This window comes from Balaenoptera musculus, chromosome 2, assembly GCF_009873245.2.
Source record: "Balaenoptera musculus isolate JJ_BM4_2016_0621 chromosome 2, mBalMus1.pri.v3, whole genome shotgun sequence".
In the NCBI taxonomy this organism is placed as follows: Eukaryota; Metazoa; Chordata; class Mammalia; order Artiodactyla; family Balaenopteridae; genus Balaenoptera; species Balaenoptera musculus.
In genome coordinates, this window is record NC_045786.1 from 24,067,388 (window position 1) to 24,089,542 (window position 22,155).

At 40.6% G+C, this 22,155-nt stretch overlaps 1 protein-coding gene across 1 annotated transcript in view; it reads left to right on the top strand.

The window, feature by feature from the left end:
• ITIH5 (inter-alpha-trypsin inhibitor heavy chain 5) overlaps positions 1-22,155 on the top strand; it is a 75,996-nt gene that overhangs the window by 14,427 nt on the left and 39,414 nt on the right. The window contains exons 3-5 of the mRNA XM_036844097.1: positions 6,028-6,191; positions 7,132-7,233; positions 9,060-9,310. Coding sequence (XP_036699992.1) covers positions 6,028-6,191; positions 7,132-7,233; positions 9,060-9,310 — 517 coding nt within the window. The remainder of the gene's footprint in view (positions 1-6,027; positions 6,192-7,131; positions 7,234-9,059; positions 9,311-22,155) is intronic.

Here is a 22,155-nt window from a genome sequence, read left to right on the forward strand (position 1 = left end):
TTGGGGTGGTGCATCTCCTCACGATTTTATGTACCTGGCCAGTATTCTTCGCCCCATGTGCCCTCCTTTCTAACTAAATTGCCTATTCTTTTTTTTTTTCAACATCTTTATTGGAGTATAATTGCTTTACAATGGTTTGTTAGTTTCTGCTTTATAACAAAGTGAATCAGTTATACATATACATACGTTCCCATATCTCTTCCCTCTTGCATCTCCCTCCCTCCCGCCCTCCCTATCCCACACCTCTAGGTGGTCACAAAGCACCGAGCTGATCTCCCTGTGCTATGCGGTTGCTTCCCACTAGCTATCTATTTTACGTTTGGTAGTGTATATATGTCTATGCCACTCTCTCTCTTTGTCACATCTTACCCTTCCCCCTCTCCATATCCTCAAGTCCATTCTCTAGTAGGTCTGTGTCTTTATTCCCGTCTTGCCACTAGGTTCTTCATGACCTTTTTTTTTTTCTTCTTAGGTTCCATATATATGTGTTAGCATACTGTATTTGTTTTTCTCTTTCTGACTTACTTCACTCTGTATGACAGACTCTAACTCCATCCACCTCACTACAAATAACTCCATTTCGTTTCTTTTTATGGCTGAGTAATATTCCATTGTATATATGTGCCACATCTTCTTTATCCATTCATCCGATGATGGACACTTAGGTTGTTTCCATGTCCTGGCTATTGTAAATAGAGCTGCAATGAACATTGTGGTACATGACTCTTTTTGAATTATGGTTTTCTCAGGGTATATGCCCAGTAGTGGGATTGCTGGGTTATATGGTAGTTCTATTTTTAGGTTTTTAAGGAACCTCCATACTGTTCTGCATAGTGGCTGTATCAATTTACATTCCCACCAACAGTGCAAGAGTGTTCCCTTTTCTCCACACCCTCTCCAGCATTTATTGTTTCTAGATTTTTTGATGATGGCCATTCTGACCGGTGTGAGATGATATCTCATTGTAGTTTTGATTTGTAAATTGCACTATTCTTGTGCCAGGAATGGGCTATGGTTCATTTCCATTTCTATGTCTTTTGTGTTTTTAGAGTATTCTTTTTGTTTTCTTTCACCACATATAAATTCTACATCTCTTTAAAAGCCTTTTCTTACTTTTACGGTCTTCACTGTTTTCTCTTCCTTCTGAGCTCTGGAAAGTCTTCTAGTCAATAAGTAAATATTACTCAGCCATAAAAAGGAATGAAATTGTGTCATTTGCAGAGACGTGAATGGACCTAGAGACTGTCATACAGAGTGAAGTAAGTCAGAAGGAGAAAAACAAATACCATACATTAAAGCATATATGTGGAATCTAGAAAATGGTATAGATGATCTTATTTGCAAAGCAGAAATAGAGGCACAGACGTAGAGAACAAACATATGGATACCACGGGGGAAAGGAGAGGGGTGGGATGAATTGGGACATTGGGATTGACATATATACACTACTATGTATAAAATAGATAACTAATGAGAACTTACTGTATAGCACAGGGAACTCTACTCAGTCCTCTGTGGTGACCTAAATGGGAAGGAAATCCAAAAAAGAGGGGATATATGTATACGTATAGCTGATTCACTTTGCTGTGCAGCAGAAACTGACACAACATTGTAAAGCAACTATACTCCAATAAAAAAAAGTAAATACATATATTTCCCTATATCTTCCTGTGTTTCTCTCTATTTTTTGCACTTTCTTCCCACCACGCCTTGAGAGAACAGATCGTGTGTAATATTTCTTCCCAATCCATCATAGAATTTAGAGTCGTGCTTCTGAAATACTACTTTATTACTATTTCCCTTTGGAGGATATATATTTTTCTCTAATTGTTCAAGATTCAGAAAATTCAGTTTTACAAATGTTTTTGATTTTGATTCTCTGCTGAGAGCTGTGGATGAGAAAAAAGGAATAAGTCATGGCCCCTGTTTTCCACATGTTTACAGGCCAGGAGGGGCAGGGGAAGGGATGGGTAGCTTTCGGGGATGGGGGATAGAGTTGCACATAATTGATGTTAATAGATTTTCAGCGGACAGCGCTGTCACGGAAAGGCAAGGGCTATGCATGTAAATAACACAGGGGCTCCTGTGGGAAAACACTAACTGGGCAGAAGCAGTAAAACTAAAATAGTTTCTTGAAACTTTTCTCACCCTGTCTCTTGGGGCTACAAACCGTAAACTGTGCTTCCTCTTGATGTAATGTTGTGGAAAATTCTGCTACATTCATAATCTTAAGGCAAAAGAAGATACCATAGTAGTCAAACTTAGCATTTTGTCAGGCATCTTCTAATTTTCACATTTTAATTGCAGTGATATTTTAAGTGATAATTATCTCATAAATGAGAACAAATAAACATGACATCAAAGATAATCTCAAGGATACCAAGTGCAGAAGATCTTTAAATACTTTAGAAATAGTACAGGGCAAGGACTCTTTATGGAAAAGCTCAGTTTTGTTTGGAATGCTGTGCAGCTAGAGCTGTATGCTCTGTTTATCAAAGACGTAAACTTAACAAGATTTTTTCCCTAGTAGTACTTGACTTTTGTGTAAAGAAGTGATAAGTTGATAAGAAAAAAATTGGGAGGGGGGTGGAATTCCCTGGTGGTCCAGTGGTTAGGACTCCGCACTTCCATGGCAGGGGGTGCGGGTTCAATCCCTGGTCAGGGAACTAAGATCCTGCAAGCTGCATGGTGTAACCAAAAAGAAAAAAGAAAAAAAAGAAAAAAATTTTTAGAAAATGTCAGAATGTGGCACTAGAGCAGAATGGATTCAGCTCCCTGCCCTGTCTGGAGTGTTTACAATTTAATGGGGGGGATAACTGAGGTTTACAGGTAACTTTTGAATTGAATCAGCATTACATATACTATGCTTTGGCAGTTCTGTATTTTACTGGCTGTCTAACAGTGACCGCTGGGAAAAGCCTTGATCAGCCAGGCCACCTCTGGAATCCTTTTACAGAAGAGGCAGGATTGGAAGTCAGCAACTCCATAGTCTCATGCTGGATTTCTTAACCTCCCACCTGTGTGACCAGGGGCAAGTACCTTATCCTGGTCTTAACGTTGGTAAAGCGAGGGGATTGGACTTGAGAGTTGCTTTTTCTTTATATTTGTCTTGATAGCTTTTACTATAACTTCTTCATTTCAAGGGTGTTTCTAATATGCAGAAGTCTAGTTCCCAAAACAAAACCAATAAAGCACGTAGAGATCAGAAAGAGCATAGAGTTCGAAATAATTAACAAAATGACTAAATCCAGCTCAAGGGCAACTCACACTAAAGTAGGGTTGTAAACTCAAATGTTTAAAGGTGTCCAGGTCTAAAGGTCCAGGTCTAAATGTCTAAAGGTGTACGAGGAAGGTGTCCAGTTTCTGTTGCTGTATGAAAATCTTCTCCAAACTCGGTGGCTAAAGCAGCGGATTTTGTCCTAAAGAGACTAGATGTTCATAAAGAATGTTTTGTCATCACTGCTTTACAATGTTGTGTTAGTTTCTGCTGTACAACGAAGTGAGTCAGCTATATACATACATATATCCCTTTCCTCTTGGGTCTCCCTCCCACCCTCCCTGCTCCATCCCACCCATCTCAGTCACCACAGAGCACCGAGCTGAGCTCCTTGGGCTATACAGCAGGTTCCCACTAGCTCTCTGTTTTACACATGGTAGTGTATATATGTCAGTCCCAATCTCCCAATTCATACCACCCTCCCCTTCCCCCCGCCGTGTCCACACATCCGTTCTCTACGTCTGTGTCTCTATTCCTGCCCTGCAGATAGGTTCATCTGTACCATTTTTCTAGATTCCACATATATGCATTAATATACAATATTTGTTTTTCTCTTTCTGACTTCCTCTGTATGGCATTGTAAAGCAACTATGCCCCAATTTTAAAAAAAGAGGGCTTCCCTGGTGGTGCAGTGGTTAGGAATCCACCTGCCAATGCAGGGGTCACGGGTTCGAGCCCTGGTCTGGGAAGATCCCACATGCCACGGAGCAACTAAGCCTGTGCGCCACAGCTATTGAGCCTGCGCTCTAGAGCCTGCGAGCCACAACTACTGAGCCCGCATGCCACAACTACTGAAACCCGTGCGCCTAGAGCCCGTGCTCCGCAACAAGAGAAGCCACCGCAATGAGAAGCCCTCGCACCGCAACAAAGAGTAGCCCCCGCTCGCTGCAACTAAAGAAAGCCTGCGTGCAGCCACGAAGACCCAAAAATAAAATAAATAAATAAATTTATTTTTTAAAAAAAGAATTTTTTAAAAAATAAAAAATATGATCATATATATGATTATATATTTTATATATAAAAATATATAAAATATATATGATATATTTTATATATCATATATATGATTATATATTTTATATGTAAAATATATAAAATCATATATATATAAAATATATAATCATTGATTATTTCTGATTTCAGGAATAATTTCCTAAAACCCAAAGTTTTATTCCTTACTTTTGGCTTTGACATAGATTCTTGGATCTCAGAAGAAGACATAATTTAGGTGATTTACTCAAGCCCTCTCAATTTATAGATATAAAATTCTAGCAGAAATACATGAAGTGTCACCTAGTTATATTAGTTTAAAAGAGTGCTTCTCAACCCTCAGAATCCCCTGGAGGGCTTGTTGAAACATAGGCTTCTAGCCCCACCCCCTGAGATGCTCGCTCTGTAGGTGTGGTGCATGGGGTCTGAGGTTCTGCATTTCTGCTAAGTTCCCAGGTGATGCTGGCGCTGCTGGTCCAAAGACCACATCTCGAGAACCATGGTTTTGAAATAACTCCTTCTCAGACCGAATTGGAGAACTTGTTTTCTTTCTAGGGGAAAATCTTTCAGATGCGTTTAGATTTTTTTCTGCTTCGAGTTCAGCCACCAGATGAACAGTCTGGTGGAACTCTGCCGCCACCACTGCCCACACTCTGGCCTGGCTCATGCGGTGAAGAGGACACTTAGCAGGAGTTATAATACCATGAGGTAGAAGCAAACGCATGTACTATAGATGCACAGAGAACAGTGAATAGTTTAACCAGCTTTTACATTCGCACTGTCTAGCTACTGCCCTTATCAGAAGTTTTGGGGATAAATTTAATTAGCACAGACTTTCCTATTTCTGGGTTCTAATTCCCCAAATACTTTCCTGAGCTCAGTATTGATTCTTATTTTACAATAATGTGATTGTCATCTGAATGGAAAAGCCCCAGAGTATAGTTTCTCTAAGTGGATATTGAAATTAATTTGGAAATACGAGAATTTCTTTAGGTGTAATCTGATGTTGTGGTCAATTCAGTGAGTCTAGAAATGTGATCTAAACATTTATAACAGAAAAGTGTTATATACTTCACGTACTTCTAAAATTCCAATATTTTATTAAATTCTTTAAGTAGAGTATATTCTCTGTTAAATTGGAAATCTTAACTGTGTCCATTTCTTTTTTTTTTCTTACAGTTTTTAAAAAAATTTTATATTGAAGTGTAGTTGATTTACAATGTTGTGTTAGTTTCAGGTGTACAGCAAAGTGATTCAGTTATACATATACATATATCTATTCTTTTTCAGATTCTTTTCCCATATAGATTATAACAGAGTATTGAGTAGAGTTCCCTGTGCTATATATACAGTAGGTTCTTGTTGATTATCTATTTTATATATAGTAGTGTGTATATGTTAATCCCAGCCTCCTAATTTATCCCTCCCTACTGTGTTCATTTCTTAAAGCTGGGCTAAATAATTTGTTTCTCTGTCATGTACTGGTTGTTCAACCATGACTGTTTTACAATTGAGGGGAAAATCCGGAAAATCAGGACAAGACAAAGAAAGAAGAAAACAATCACAAGTCAAGGGCTCCCAAATTGAAGATGATTTCTCTTACGGAAAAAAAAAAACCACACCTACCCCCAAATGGTTGAATCATGCTTTCATGCGCCATTGAAAATACTGTTTTTTAAAATTTTTATTGAAGTATGGTCGATTTACAATGTTGTGAGAGTTCCAGGTGCACAGTATACTGTGTGTTTTGATTCCAACAGAAAACCAAACCCTTGATGACAGAATTCTCGGTGAAGTCCACCATCATTTCCCGTTATGCCTTCACTACGGTTGTCTGCAGGATGCTGAACAGAGGATCTGAGGACCAGGAAATCACGTTTCAGATGCAGATTCCAGCTGCAGCTTTCATCACTAACTTCACTATGTAGGTGACACCCTGGTCAGAGACCCTGGGTTGAAGATTTCTATGCGGGAGGGTCAGGGGGAGCCTGAGATGCTGTGAGGACACAGTCTTTGGCCGTGAGAATTTATAAATTCTCAGTCCAGCGGACAGTTCGTGGGAAAGAAGGTTGATTCCCTCCCCCCACTTCCTCTCCCTTCTTCCTTCTATCTCTCCCTCTCCCCCTTCCTCCTTTTTATTACCTCTTCTTTTATCCCATTACTCTCTTCTTTCCTCCCTCCTTTCCTCCCCCCACCTTCATTTCCTCTTTCTTTCCCTCCAACAAATGGGTACCCACCCTGGGCCAGGCGTGCTTCAAGGTGATTGGTCTACTTCTGTGAAAAAGACAATGTTGCTCTGCTCCAGAAACTCCACTGGGGAGAAACAATAAATAAGCAAACAGATGAATAAATGAGATAACTTCAGACAGTAGCGAATGCTGTAAAGATGGCGAGTAGGATTGAGGGGGCTTGTTTAGTTGGGGAGGTGGCTCAGAGGAGTCAGTGTTGAAGTTGAGATCTGAAGGACGAGACACCATGAAACCTTTGATGTACTAGATAGAATATCTTTCTTCTTTTCTCCTGAACTAAGAGGTAAAGAGATGCAAAATAGGTGTATGGGTTTAATTTTAGGTCTGGGCAAGGTTCAAGTTGGTGAATCTTCTTGGAAGTTTGAGCAGGTCTTCTGATTTACTCCTGGAGAATCAGAGGCCCCGTGGCTTGGATCTTCCCATTTGGACCTGTTGAAAATTGCCCTGTAACGAGATGAGTGATGCAAGGGGAGTGCCCTGGGCTGGAATGCATTCTTTCTGCACACACACCCAAGAGGCAAATAAAAATATTTTCCAGGGTTGTCATTGTTATGAGATCCATGTTTGAGTTTGTCTTGGATGGCAAGCTGGCAACGCAGCTGTCTTGTGTTTCAGGCTTATTGGAGACAAGGTGTATCAGGGAGAAATTACAGAGAAGGAAAAGAAAAATGGTGATAAGGTAAAAGAGAAAAGGAATAAAACCACAGAAGACAGTGGGTAAGTACCATTGAATTAAGGAATTAAAAGTCCACTTCAGCCAAGTGTCAAATTTTCTACCCTGCCTACCCATCTTGTTCTCACCCTTTTCTTCAAAGATTTATCTTTTTATTTTTTATCATCATAATAAATAATTAAATATACCTGGTTAGGGACTTCCCTGGCAGTCCAGCTGTTGAGACTTCACCTTCCAGTGCAGGGGATGCGGGTTCGATCCCTGGTCAGGGAGCTAAGATCCCACATGCCTCGCGGCCGAAACACCAAAGCATAAAACAGAAGCAATATTGTAACAAATTCAATAAAGACTTTGAAAATGGTCCACATCAAAAAAAAAATCTTTTTTAAAAAATACATATATATACCTGGTTAACAGTACAGTAGCTAAGGGTTTATGATGAAAAGGAATGTTTTATCACTCCCATTCCCCAGTTCTCACTTTCTAGAAACATCCACTTCTGATATTTCTGTAGTTTTCTGGTAGTTACCTCCCTCACTCTAAATATTATGATAGTTTTGCTTTTTAAAAATTTCATGATAAAAATCAGGTATTATCTGTTGATTCTGTGCTGTGAAGAAAGAGGATTTAGCATATTTACAATACTCCCACTTTCTCTCTGCATTCCAGTTTTTTGTATTATTATCTTTTTCTTCTTCAGTTAATTTAAGCAGAGTTATACCATCTTAGACGAGCCCTATTATCTTCAGTGATAATATTCTGACTCCTTCATGTCATCCTACCTTTTCATTTCCGTTTCCAGCACTCATCTCTTCCTACTTAATCATTTACTTTTGCATCATCAGAGTTATCACCGTTAAAATTCTGATCTGTCATGGTATTTGTATTCTTTGTCTGTAAACTGAATCTAAACACTGAAAACCAATAAATCAATTCACTTTTAATGACTCCGTAAATAACATTAACTAGAGAACCACCTAGTATACTGAGAATCAATTTCCCTCTCTACCAGCCCATTTGAAAAAAAGTCATCTGTTCCCTTTGAAGAAAAACGATCTTAGTATCTAGAGGAAAAGGTGTGGGCTTTATGAGGATTATCTTTTCTTACACTTCATAAATTGTTCAGAATCAGGCAAGCCACAGTTCCGTTTAGTTGGATCACAGCAGGAATCTGTTTTTCCTGGAGGTCACCTGTGTCAATCCCCCTCCCCTTTGCTCCCTCGGGTCTGACACACGGAGAGGTCGGAGAGTTCAGTAGTCTTTGAATTCTCTGCTCTTCAGAATTCCTTGAACCTGTGTGACCTTCCCCTAGTGCAGGCCTTTGCTACTCCTCCCAAAACTAAATTCTAGTTTTTCTTTCTAATGTCAACTGAAAAAATATGCACGACCTAAAAATCAAGAGTTATGTTCTATTGGAGGCATTACTGAAGACTATAGCCTGGGAGACAGCTTCTCAGCTCTGAGGGACTGTTCCAAACAGATGCCAGGATATAGAGGAGTTTTTGCTGAAAAAAAAAAGGTAGTCACACGTCAAAAGATTACTGCTAATCACACACACTGAAAAACAACAGACATCTCGAGTTGATGAATTCAGTGCTTCTGTGTATAGGAAGATGCAAGAGTCTGGGCTCATTGAAATTATTCCTTAGATACGCATCTTAACTATCTAGGGCCAGTCTCCTGGTTTTCTCTGTCCTGAATCCCCTCAGGATGCATCATGGGGGCAGCTGCAGTGGCTGGTGGCTTGATGATGGGGAAACATTGTGGTCCACGCTAAGGCCTCTCGCTGAGAGAGTTTGGCCGGGGCCCTGGGGGACTCGAGGGAACATGGCTTTCTCCGATCCCCTGTTCCCTTTTCTCTTCCTTCCAGGGAGAAGGGGACGGAGACCTTCAGAGCCTCCGTGGTGCTTCCCAGCAAGGACAAGGCTGCCTTCCTCCTGAGTTACGAGGAGCTCCTGCAGCGGCGGCTGGGGAAGTATGAGCACGTGGTCAGCGTACGGCCCCAGCAGCTGGCGGGGCGGCTGACGGTGGAGGTGACTGTTCTGGAGAGTTCGGGCATCGCAGCGCTGGAGGTGCTGGGGCTCCAGAACAGCCGTCGCCAGGGCAGCGGGCGGGGGCAAGGTGAGTGGTGCTGGCCGGATGCACTCAGGTGTCCTGTGCTGACTCCAAGCTGGGCACTGGCATTAAACCAGATGGCACCCCTGCAGCACGGGCCCCAAGAGGAGGGAGAATCTGAAGGACAGCAGCAAAACAAAGACAGTGCCCTGTACATTTTTTTTTTAAGCCAAGCTCTATCAGGAGTTTTTTTTTTTTTTTTTTGGCTGTGTTGGGTCTTCGTTTCTGTGCGAGGGCTTTCTCCAGTTGCGGCGAGCGGGGGCCACTCTTCATCGCGGTGCGCGGGCCTCTCACTGTCGCGGCCTCTCGTTGCGGAGCACGGGCTCCAGACGCTTAGGCTCAGTAGTTGTGGCTCACGGGCCCAGTTGCTCCACAGCATGTGGGATCTTCCCAGACCAGGGCTCGAACCCGTGTCCCCTGCATTGGCAGGCAGACTCTCAACCACTGTGCCACCAGGGAAGCCCTATCAGGAGATTTAAATGTTCAAATCATTTGACACTGTCGTATCACTTCTGGGAATCTAACCTTGGTGAGACGTCTAAAATATAGGTACTGTTACGTGTACAAACCCGTTTGATAATATTTGTAGTAGCAAAAACATTCCTTCATCCTAAGTATTCAACCACACAGACGTGATTAGTAAAATAGGGTTACCAAAACAATTCAGCACGTGATAGAGAAAAAAGAGACACAGTTGTACATACACTTTAATGTTAAATATGTTAACTGTGAAGCTGACAGAAGACCAGGAAGTTATATAAAATAATCATTTTATACTAGGGGTAAGGGAGTATGTGGTCATTTTCTAATACTTTTCTTTATTATTTTGTTTTATTTTTCAATACTCTGTTTTTAAAACAAACTTTTGACATTAACGTAAACATCTAAATAATGTGCTATATCTTTCTAAATTTAAATAATGAAAAATATGTACTGCCAGTTTGACTTAAGACGCAGACATTTTTCTTCATTAGTAAGATTGCTCAATTAGCTTTTTTCTCAAATTTTAATTTTTTAAATAGCACTCTGTTGAAATGATAATGAAAAAATCAGTCTAATCTAATTTTAACCACTATATTAATTTCCACTAATAGTTTATATTAAATATTCACTTGCATTGTACCTTATCCTAAATATATCAGTAAGGCTTTATGTCAAATTGGTGATAAGATAGACGTGCCCCAAAATTCACCGGGGTTAGAATGACAAGATTTCAGATATCTGTGACACTGAGGTCAGGGAAGTGCTGAGTGCTAAGTGATCATGGAATGTGCAGAATCTGAATTCAACCCCTGTGACTGCAAGGAGGGTCCAGAGTCTCCCAAGAAGGCTTCTTGTACAAGAATATTTAGGGATGAGGTTGGAAGGAGAGGAGAGAAGTAACTGGACACGAGGAATAACAGAATGTCGTTATCTTACATGATGCAAAAGCAGTCAAGAGCCAGAGCTGGTATGTGGGAGAGTAAACAGTATGGAACATACGCGTTCTGCCCCCAGCACGCAGTTCAGTGAGTGACTCTGGACGTGAGAAGTCGTTCACCCTCAAAGACTGGAGTGTGGATTCAGGTCTGTTATAAGTTGACTCCAGACAGTGGGCTGGCAGTCCATCCAGATCTCGTCAAAAAGTTACAGATATCATCAAGGGACCTGACATTCAGAAATGGCATGAGATACATGACACCATTCTTAGGTCATCTAGGTCACTGTGTGTATGGTTAGTGGATTTTCAATCAGTTATGAACTATGTCCTTGAAAAAAGCTGACCTGGGCCATGTGAGACTCAGCTTACACATCTGTAAACAGGGACAGTAACTGTCTCTTAGGGTCATTGGGAAGCATTTGTGTACATGTGGTGCCGAGTAAGAGCTTAATCATCATAATTATTATTATCCCCTTCTATTTACTTTTTTTTCTCTGCAAATCTTATCTCCCCTATTAGATCATAAGTGATTTTGAAGCAGGTCTTTGTCTGATTAACCTTTGTCTCCTTACAGTATTAAACACGATGCCTTTTAAAGAGTAGATAGCTAATTAGGTGTCTGCAAAGTAGAGAAGAAAAGGAAGGAAAAAAAAGAAAAAGAAAGGAAAAAGAAAAATACACACCTAATCTAATAACAAAGAACATTTTAAAATTTCATTTCTCCCTAATCACAATTCAGTGGGAAATTTTCCCACGTGGGAAGTATGGTCGTCCTGTTGCAGGAATGAAATGGACGTGTGTCTTGCCAGGTTCAGAACCACCGTGACTCTTCAGAGGTGTCCGTGTTGTGGTGTGTGGGTTATGCTTGGAGGGGACAGGTCTGAATCCTGTTGGTTAGTTGTAAAGTTGCTTACTGCTTCTCTGCAGGGCCTGTGGGAATCTCAGAGGAATTTTTCCAGACCATTGATCTCTTGGGAATCTGTTTATTTTTAAGAAAATTGTTTTCCTGGCTCTTTGCACCAGAGTAGATATTTTGCCTTCCAGAGCAAGAGGTCTCACAGGCCATTACCCAAGCCAGGTGCAGTGGACCGGGGCCCTTTTTGCTCCTCATTCCCATCCAGAGCTCAGCTGTTCCTCTTCCTGCAAAACGGCAGCCCCAGGAGCCAGAGGCATAGGATGTTGTGATTTTGTCTGGACGCTATTGCGTGTTTCCAGAAAGCATCCAGGATAGAGATGCAGCTAGAGTAGCGCTTAGACCAGGACGTGGACGGTGATAGTGTGAATGTGGGCCGGAGCCAGCACATGCCTCTGATAGATCTGGCTGTCCTTAAGAGGTCAGACCTCTGGATGTTCTCTAAGCAAATCTCTGACCGCTGGACCCATTGACTTTTTTTTTTTTAATAGTATGTTTGTTAATTAATTAATTAATTTATTTATTTATATTTGGCTGTGTTGGGTCTTTGTTTCTGTGTGAGGGCTTTCTCTAGTTGCGGCGAGCGGAGGCCACTCTTCATCACAGTGCACGGGCCTCTCACTATCGCGGCCTCTCTTGTTGCGGAGCACAGGCTCCGATGCGCAGGCTCAGTAATTGTGGCGCACGGGCCTAGTTGCTCCGCGGCATGTGGGATCTTCCCAGACCAGGGCTCGAACCCGTGTCCCCTGCATTAGCAGGCAGATTCTCAACCACTGCGCCACCAGGGAAACCCCATTGACATCTTTACGGAAGCAATTCTAGATAAAGATGACTATGTGCTATAGCTGCTAGACTCGGCCCTTGCACACAAGATTATCTCCTTCAGCCTCTAGAACAACCCTCTCCGGGAGCTTTTGTAAAATACTGAGGGTGTGAGTTCCAATTCCGAGTCTCTCCCTAGTTACGTAAAAAGAAAGAGAAAGGCTAAAAGCAGTGGAACCTACCTTTGCCTCAGTTTACTTGTCCGATGTATGGGGATTGGACCCACGGCTATTGAATCGTAAATGAATGGGCTTTTTCTCAATGTGAAAGCCAATTCGGTGAGATGTACTTTGGAAGCCAAAGCATTATACTTTCTGGATTATTAAAATAGTTAACTCACGTGCGTGGTTCAAACTCTAAAAGGATACAAATTGGTATTCGGTACAAGACCAGACTCCTTCTCTCATCCATCACCCTGCTCCCTTTTCCTCCAGTAACTCTCCTCTAAAATATTTTTATGATTTGTGGGCTCAATGGAACAGAGTATTTGAAATTAAGACTTTCCTGGAACATCCCTGGATGTGTGATCTTCTCAAGTCATATACCAGGATAGATATTCCATCTATGTGATTGGTTTAAAGCTGGTTATTTCACTCTCTAGGTTAAAATCTCAAACTTCTTATGGCCCTATGGCACCAAAATTACTGCCCTTTCCATGATTTAAAAAACTGGAGGGGGGCATAAAACTTTCATTTATGATCAGACCCCTGATGGCTAGGAGTAAAATAAAATGAGATAAACAAAATAAGAAATAAGGTACCTTGCCTCTTTTATCCCCTTTTGCTTTACATCAGTGATGCTCAAACCTGGCTATACCCTACAGTCCCCGGAGAGGTTAAAAAAAAAATCCAGATGACTGAGTCCTACCTCAAACACGTGAATTAGAATTTATCCGGGTGAGGCCTGGGTAGCTGTATTTTTGGGGTTTGATATTATTTGAATTTCTATGAGAAACTGAAATTTTTTATGAGCGCTTTTTAACATGCTTATTTATTGGTAAAGCTAAAGAACAATGTTGAAAATTTTTTCTACCTCTAAACAGATAATGGTTCTATGACTTTCATTGTTTATCGTTTATATTCTTTGCTTTTTGAAAAAGCAGTTTTTGTTGAAGCTTAGTTTGCATAGCATAAAATTTTCTCATTTTAAGTCTATAATTCAGTGGTTTTTAGTACATTTGCAGAGTTACGCAGCCGTCAGCACAATCCAAGTTTAGAACATTCCTATCACCCCGAAAAGGCATTTGTGCCTACTTGCAGTCACTCCCTGTTCCCACCTCAGCCCCAGGCAACCACCAATCTACCTTCTGTCTCTATTTGCAGACAGCTGCATTTTTAAAAGCACCCCAGGTGATTCTGATGGTTGGTAAAAGTTAGGAACTTTTACTTTGGACTTTCCAGAAGAATTTGGGGACGTTAACTATGTCAGGATCTTGACCTACAGAAGCAGCTTTTTTAAAAAAAGATGAATTAATTTTATGTATTTTTTTAACCATTTTTTTAAAAAAATGAAATATAGTTAATTTACAATATTGTGTTAGTTTCAGGTGTACAGCAGAGTGACTTAGTTATACATACATATATATTTTCATGCTTTTCCCTTATAGGTTATTACAAAATATTGAGTAGAGTTCCCTGTGCTATACAGTAGGTCCTTGTTGATTGTCTACTTTATGTATAGTAGTGTGTATATGTTAATCCCAACCTCCTAATTTATCCCTCTCCCTACCCCACCTTTCTCCTTTGGTAACCATAAGTTTGTTTTCCATGTCTGGGGGTCTGTTTCTGTTTAGTATATGAGTTCATTTGTATCTTTTTTTTTTTTTGGAAAAAAATTACATTTTAGGTTGTTAGAATCCCACTTCCCCCAGGTGCTCTGGAAGCCATGTTTGCTGTGCTCTCCAGGAGTTATGTCTGCATCCTTTACCTGCTCAGGAACTCAGCTTACAGCTTGCTTTTTAATTGTATCACTCCTGGTAAGCTTCCCATAAGATAATCCGGAGAACCAAGGAAGCTTCATTAGGAAGAAGAGAAACACTCAAAATACACTTTCATTACCTTTTATGTTGACAGATGAGGTTGTTGACACTGCAGGGGTCTTTGAGGATAAACTAAAAACCAGCCACACATCCTGCAGGATCAAGTCACTTTTGACTGCAGACTAGCCTGTGTCCTGCATATCCGTAGATGCCCAATGAGGGGTCGGTTGAATCTGTTTACAAATCTTATTTCTCTTTTTCTTTGCTTGGTCTGTTAACCTCATGACTCTGCCTTTTGCTGTGAAGGCTCTCAGGATTGTAATCAAGGCACGTAGTGTGGTGCCTGGCATAGAATGGGTGCTCAATAAATATTTGTTAAAAGAATTTAGGAATAAATAACTGTCGGCATGAAGATGCTATTGGATTTTCAATACGTTCCTGGTTTAAGTTGGTCAATTTTGTCAGCTCTTGGGTGTAGCTCTTTTTCTGTTGTGAAGGAGGGATTAGGAGACAGAATTTGGTTCCAGAAGACTGGTTACAAGAATCTAGATCCCTCCCTTTTCTAGAATTGCCGGATAAAAGACAGGATGCTCTGTTACAGTTGAATTTCAGATGAACAGTATATCCTGTGCAGTATCTGAGACATACTTATCCTAAAAAAATCATTCGTGGTTTATCTGAAATTCAAATGTAACCGGACATCCTGTCTTTTTATTTGCTAAATCTGGTGCTCTGCCCTATTAAAGGCTGCATTGTGACTAATGGTTCACCCCCAGCTCCGGTTCCCCACTGCTGTGTGTCTTTCCCCTGGATCCAGTCTCCAGTCTGCAGCTGGAAGGGCATGGCCCCTCTCGGCCTCTGTACATTTGCCAGGAAGCAATCTGGTTGTTATGTGAGGGTTTCCAGCATTGTTCAGTGCAGAAATTATTGAGGTATGAATCATTTGGCTCCGTAGTTGGATTTGTTTTTTTTTGTTTTGTTTTTAATGCTGATAGGAGGACCCATGTTACTTTTCTGTTTGGACATTGGCTATAGTTGGGTCGGCGCTGGCTCTGAGCAGGATGGCTCAGAGACACCAGGGAGGGTAGCCTTCTCTCTTTCACTTGGTACTGGTGAACATCCTGCTCCTAATTTATCCCTCCCAGCCTTTCCCCTTTGGTAACCATAAGTTTGTTTTCTATGTCTGTGAGTCTATTTCTGTTTTGTAAATAAGTTCATTTAAAAATTAACAAAAGTTTTAAATTGTGGTAAAAAGCATATAACATTAAATTGACCATCATAGTCGTTCTGAAGTGTACAGTTCAGTAGTGTTGAGTTTATTCAAAATCTCCAGAATGTCTTCATCTTCCCAAACTGCACCTCTATATCCATTTAACAACTCTCCCTTCTCCCACTGCCCCAGGCCTTGGCAACCACCATTCTACTTTCTGTCTCTATGAGTTTAACAACTCTAGGGACCTCGTATAAGTAGACTCATACAGTATTTGTCTTTTCGTGACTGGCTTATTTTACTTAGCATCATGTCTTCAGGGTTCCTCCGTACTGTGGCACACAACAGGGTTTCCTTCCTTTTTATGGCTGACTGGTATTCCATTGTACATGTAGACCACATTTTGTTCATCCATTTATCTGCAGAAGGACACTTGGGTTGCTTCCACTTCTTGGCTATTGTGAATAGTATTGCTATGAACATGGCGTGTAGGGTCTTTGAGATCCTGCTTTCAGTTCTGGATCATATGGCGGTTCTACTTTTAATTTTTTGAGGAACCACCATACCATTTTCCACAGCGTTATACCATTTTATTTTCCCACCAACAGTGCACAAGGGTTCCAGTTTTTCCACATCCTTGACAACATTTGCTATTTTCTGGTGGGGTTTTTTTTGTTTCTTTTTTTTGTTTGTTTTTTGTGGTTTTTTTGGTAGTAACCATCCTAATGGGTAAGAAGAATTGGCAGTTTTGAATAGTAGTATAAGGACACCCTCTGTAAGGTTGCATCTATAAAATGCCACCCAGGTTTTCTCAGTGATTGGACCGTGTTCTGCCTGAGTGCCAGAGGACAACGTAGAGGAGAAATTTACCAGAAATCTCTTAGTCTTATATTCCTTTGCTGCCCTAGCACTGCTTTTGCTGGGCCTTCATTTGGTCCAGTTTCAAGCACTTAGAGCAGCTAATGTTGGAGGTCTTCAATGGACACAAAATGGTATCAGGAAGGGGTAATTCATGTTTTTAGGGGTTATCTGCATTTAGAATGTATGAGGTAGCTGTACTTGTTTTCATGCATAGTTTCTCTGGGCAAGTCAATCAAACAGGGAAAACTGAGACTCAGTAGTGTATCATTTTGGGGAAAGAAAGAGCTTTGAGTAAGTAGTGAAGTAGTAAGCTAATTTGCTAAGAAATCTGGGTAAACACCGCTTACCTATACAGTGATGGAGTTGAATTTGAACTCCTTCAGCTGTAAATTTGCATTATCATTCTATACTATATGTTGTCATATCTATATGATGCTATTTTCCAAAAGGATTTAAAATACCAACTATCAATATAGAGGAGAAAGCCCCCTTCCAATAAGAAAACTGCATATAATAGGGGACTTACGATGGTATTTAAATTCTTTTCCGTCTTCATTGCCTCAACTTTACCACTTTTTTTTTCCCCTGAGACCTATCCAATATAGGTACAGTTGACATACATTATATTAGTTTCAGGTGTACAACAAAATGATTTATTTGTATATAATGCAAAATGATGACCACAATAAACCTAGCAGACATCCCTCACCATACGTGGTTACAGAATTTTTTTCCTTGTGATGAGAACTTTTAAGATCAACTCCCTTAGCACCTCTTAAATATGCAACACAGTATTATTAACCATAGTCGCCATGCCATAATTACATCCCCATCACTTTTTCTTTTAATACTCTGCCAGTTTGCTTGAATGTTGTCTTTATCGTGACCATTGAAGGGTAGTTGGCCAATTATTCACATGTTTTTGACTTGCCCTTTATTGAAGAAATCTCCCCACTGGAGCCCAGGTGAGAAGGTTACATAAACAAGTATAGACAGTTTAGCCTCTTTTCCAAGGGGAAATGAGTAGACAGTGTTTGTTTGGAAATCCTTTTGTAAAATCACCAGGTGTTGGCTGCTTTTCTCTGACAGTTGGCCAACCCAAGGCCCACAGGAAACAGAGGCCAGGAAATCCCCCATCAGTTGACCCAAAGAAGTGTAGCTTTCAGCTGATGACCTTGACTGTGGTTCTTTGATCCTAAATCTTTTCGCCTTTAGACACTGTACATCGCAGTCAGCTTCCCTTTTCCCACAGGTGGTTGTCTAGGAGGAGAATGTTTATTTGTGAATAACATCCCTGTTCTCTTCATGCTTTATGCAAAATAGATGACGTGCCTTATCATTACAAGATAGAATCAATGGGAAAAATAGGAATATTTAATGGCACTTGTATGCATGGTTCTTAACCTTATGGGGGCTCCTTGGAGAATCTGGTGAAAGCTACGGACATCTCTCCAGAAAAAAATATACATGTACACTTTCTTTTTTGAAAAAAATATTTATTTTATTTATTTATTTGGTTGTGCCGGGTCTTAGTTGCGACAGGTGGGCTCCTTAGTTGTGGCATGCAAACTCTTAGTTGTGGCACGCATGTGAGATCTAGTTCCCTGACTAGGGATTGAACCTGGGCCCCCTGCATTGGGAGCACGGAGTCTTAACCGCTGCGCCACCAGGGAAGTCCCTACATGTACACTTTCATGCCAAATTCTGTATATAATTTCAGGGAGCTCTTGGGAAGCTACTAATTCCATTATTCTTTATAAAGATTGTTCTCTGTATCAACATTCTTGAATTCCTTGTTAAGAATGTTCATTATGATGTACCTTTTTTCCTCCAAATAATGATTATTTGTTTTTACTAAGCTCTTAGTGGTGTAGAGAAACCTGTTATGGGAAAATGTAAACTGTGTGTTACCAAAGAGTTTTTTTTCCCTCATGAGTTGCCTTTCATCCTAGACAAAAAGAATAAGAAGGTACTTCTGAACGGGGAGAGGCTGGGGGCTATTATGTATTGAGCATCTATCATGTGCCGGACACCATCCTCACTTGCTTTTATATATGATGTCACTTAATTCTGACTGTGATTCTATGATGTGGATTTAAAAGATGTGGAACTGAGGCTCAGAGATATTAAGTCTATCGTTTTGAGTCTCCCAAACTCTAGAGCCCACTTCCTTCGGTATTATGTGGGTTCTAAAATAACACGTATCTTCTTGTTCGAAAATATGGGGCTTTAGACAGGAAGAGGACATCGTGGGGATGCTGGTGACCTGAGAAGCAGGGAACGGTGGGTGGGAAAAGAGCAGTCGGTGAATCTTCTCAAGGATGCTCTTAGAGGTAGTCTTGTGCCCCCGAAGGTCATCTTGCACAGACCACTGATGCTTGGATTAAAACAGGGGGATGACATGAGAAGACATAGTTTCCTTCAATTCAGAGCAATCACCGAAGTTCACTGCTACCCCTGACCAAGTGGGCATGAAGGAGGGCAAACCAATAGGAGGAAAAAACATGTGGTTTCTCATTAGAAAAGTAGGTCAGATTCTCACTCTTGGTCTGCTCCCAACCTGTTGCCTTGCACTCTTCATTATGTTTAGGACACATCCCGTGATTGCTGAGGGCCCTGCTAATAAATTAGCTCATTGTGCTTACGATTTTGTGGCGGTCACCAGGGTGAGCCCCAATTCACAGTCAGGAAAAGCTAAATAGTACTATTCTGCTTTGAGATTTTGGTCAGTAACTGTGGGCAGCCTATACTAATCTCATTGATTTTTTTCGTTCTCTAATAAATTTTTTACTAAGATTTTTTCCTTCTTTAATAAGAAGAGGATTTTATTTTCTGGAGATACTACTCTGGAATTTTTCCCAGCAGACCTTTTTTTTTTTTTTTTGATAGGTAGTGGAAAATTCCTTGGGTCACATTGACTGTCTTGTACTTAGTGGGTAGAGGTCAACCTCAGGAACCGGGCTTCTTGGTGAATAACCCAACTGGGAATCACCCCACTCATTGGGCACATAAAATAAGCCTATTTAGAGGAATCTCATGAATTTTCATCATGCACTAGCAAACATCCGAGGTCAGTAGGAAACAAAAATAATAATACAGTATCCTTTCTCATGGCTTATATCAAAGAGCCTAGTCAAATGAATTATGAAGAGAGAAATTATACTTTTTAATCCTCAGTACTTTCATTCAACCATGAATGGTATTAATTCAGGGTAATTGTAAAGACCATTTCAATGAGAGAGACTTGCAACTTGAAATAGTAGGTATGTCCTGACAGTGTAAAGAGAGTCAAATCTCATTCATGTAGAATTTTAAGGTTAGAGAGAATCTAGTGGTGCCCAGTTACATATATCAAAGGCACATGACCACTGTCTTTGTGCAGGAACCAGAATCACCTGGCAGGATTGTGAAAATACAGATTCCTGGGTCCCACCTCCAGGGTTTCTGACTCAGAGTTTCTGGGATGAACCCAAGAATTTGTGTTTCTAGCAAGTTCCCAGGTGATGCTGATGGTGCTGGTCCGAAACTACGTGGTAGAGCTGGTCTGCACCACCCCTGCAGGGGATGAACCCATCCAGGGTTTGCTGGAACACTTCTAGCGAGATGAGTTGTGAAAGCTGCTTCTGCCAACAGGACATCTTTCTTAGAGCTTAGAGATGCTGCACGAAAGTGCTTCCTTGTAACTCTGCCCCTGGTCCTCATTCGGCCAGCCGGAACTACAGTGAATATACCTAATCCCCATATAAATGCCTACACAAACAGACTTACTCTAAAATAGAGGTTCATTTGGCAGATAATACTGTGTTCCATCCCAGGGATTGTTTGTTCAATCTATTGGACTATACAGCTTTCAATGAGTTTAATTTTTTTTAAAAATTGGGCTATGCCCAGAATAAAGTGTATACATCTTATGTGTGCAATTTAATGAATTTTTACCTATGTTTATACCAAACCAGTTACTTTCAGGTCAAGACGTAGAGTATTTTCAGCACCCCAAAAGGTCCCCTTATCCTCTTTACCAGTCAGTATTCACCCCCCAAGGGAACTGCTAGGCTCCTTCAATTGCCATGAGTGAGTTATGCCTGCTCTTGAGCTTTGTGTAAATGGAAACACAGTGAATACTTTCTTTTGTATCGTGTGTTTTCACTCAAAATGACTCTCTGATTCAACCGTGTTGCGAATAGCAGTAGTTCTTTCCTCTTCCTTGCAAGAAGTATCCCAAGGTTGACACGTTGTGTTGTTTTAGAATTCACTGGCTCTTCTATTTTTTGTACCCCTTTATGGTTGATGATAATGTTAGCTAGCGTGACTGCCCACCATGAATCAGAATGGTGCTAGGTACATCACATCACAACCATTTCAATAGTGTGTTTGGTAGACCATTCATCCATTTTATAGATGAGATAACCAGGGCTCAATAACCTGCCCAGAGCCTCAGAGATGATGAGAGGCAGACCCAGTATCAAATGCAGGTCCTTCTGACTCACTTGTGATCCTGAGTTCTTAGCTAATGTATTATCATACCTCTCACTCTTGGGGCTTTACCAGTAATGACAATGAAAGATTGACTCCAGGGAACACAGGCTGGCACTTGTCAGCATGCCCTCGAGATTTTCACAGCTCCTTCTTCAGATGAGCAGATCTGTTGGAAGTATGTTCTCTTGCATACAACTGACTTTCTGTAAGAACAGACTTTCTGTTTGCTAGCTCTCTGGTCACTCCTGAAATCCCTGCCCTTGATAAGTACAAATAATACAAGAGTCAGTTCTGCCCGGTGGTTCCTATTAAGGTTACACCTAAATGGTCTCTAAAAAGTAATTGTCAGTTCTGTTGAAGGAAATGTCTAAGCTTCCTTTGACTTTTGTCTAATAAGCCCTTAGCAGAAAGAAGTTTATTCTTAAACACAAATTACCATGGGCAAATTATGCCTCATTTCCTTTTTTATTTTGCTAATTAGGGATGGAAAATTGCTGGTCAGCTTACTCCATGGTATCAACTTGAATAGATTTAAAAAGAGAATCAGATGCTGTGCAGCAGTTTTAATCCGGGCTTTGATTCAGTATCTGGATAAAAAGTCCACATACTGATGTTTACGAATTCCTCATTTTATTTTCATATTCTTCATGATGCATGCAGATCTCAAAAATTTGGATTTCTGTTGTTCGGTATATAGACATGGTGTTGTATGGATTTACAAAGGTGGGTAGTCCACGAAATAATTCTCTGTAGTGTGTCCTACTAAAGGAAATGAAGGTTAGGAGGAAAACGAGAGGCTCTTTGTCATCACTAATTTTTCTTAAATCACATAAAATCCATTTATCCTCTTTCTGGAATTCTAATTTATATCCTAAGTTTCATGCTGGGGAAAGCTTTGGGAAATGTTTTCTTTAAAGAGTCATAAGTTTTCTGGACAAACAGTATGTTAGGGCGACCAAATGATTGATGGAGGAAAAGTGTTCCTTACTGAAGAATTCCATATGGAAGGAATGATAGAATTAGAAAGCAGCCTTCTGCGACTCTAATGAAATAGTGAACAGGCAGACATCATCAGTGATTGACAAAACTATTAAGGGAAAGACTGAGGAGGAACTTTATCATGGGTGATCAGAACCCACCATCAATCTTACTGCAACCAAAAGTAGACAAC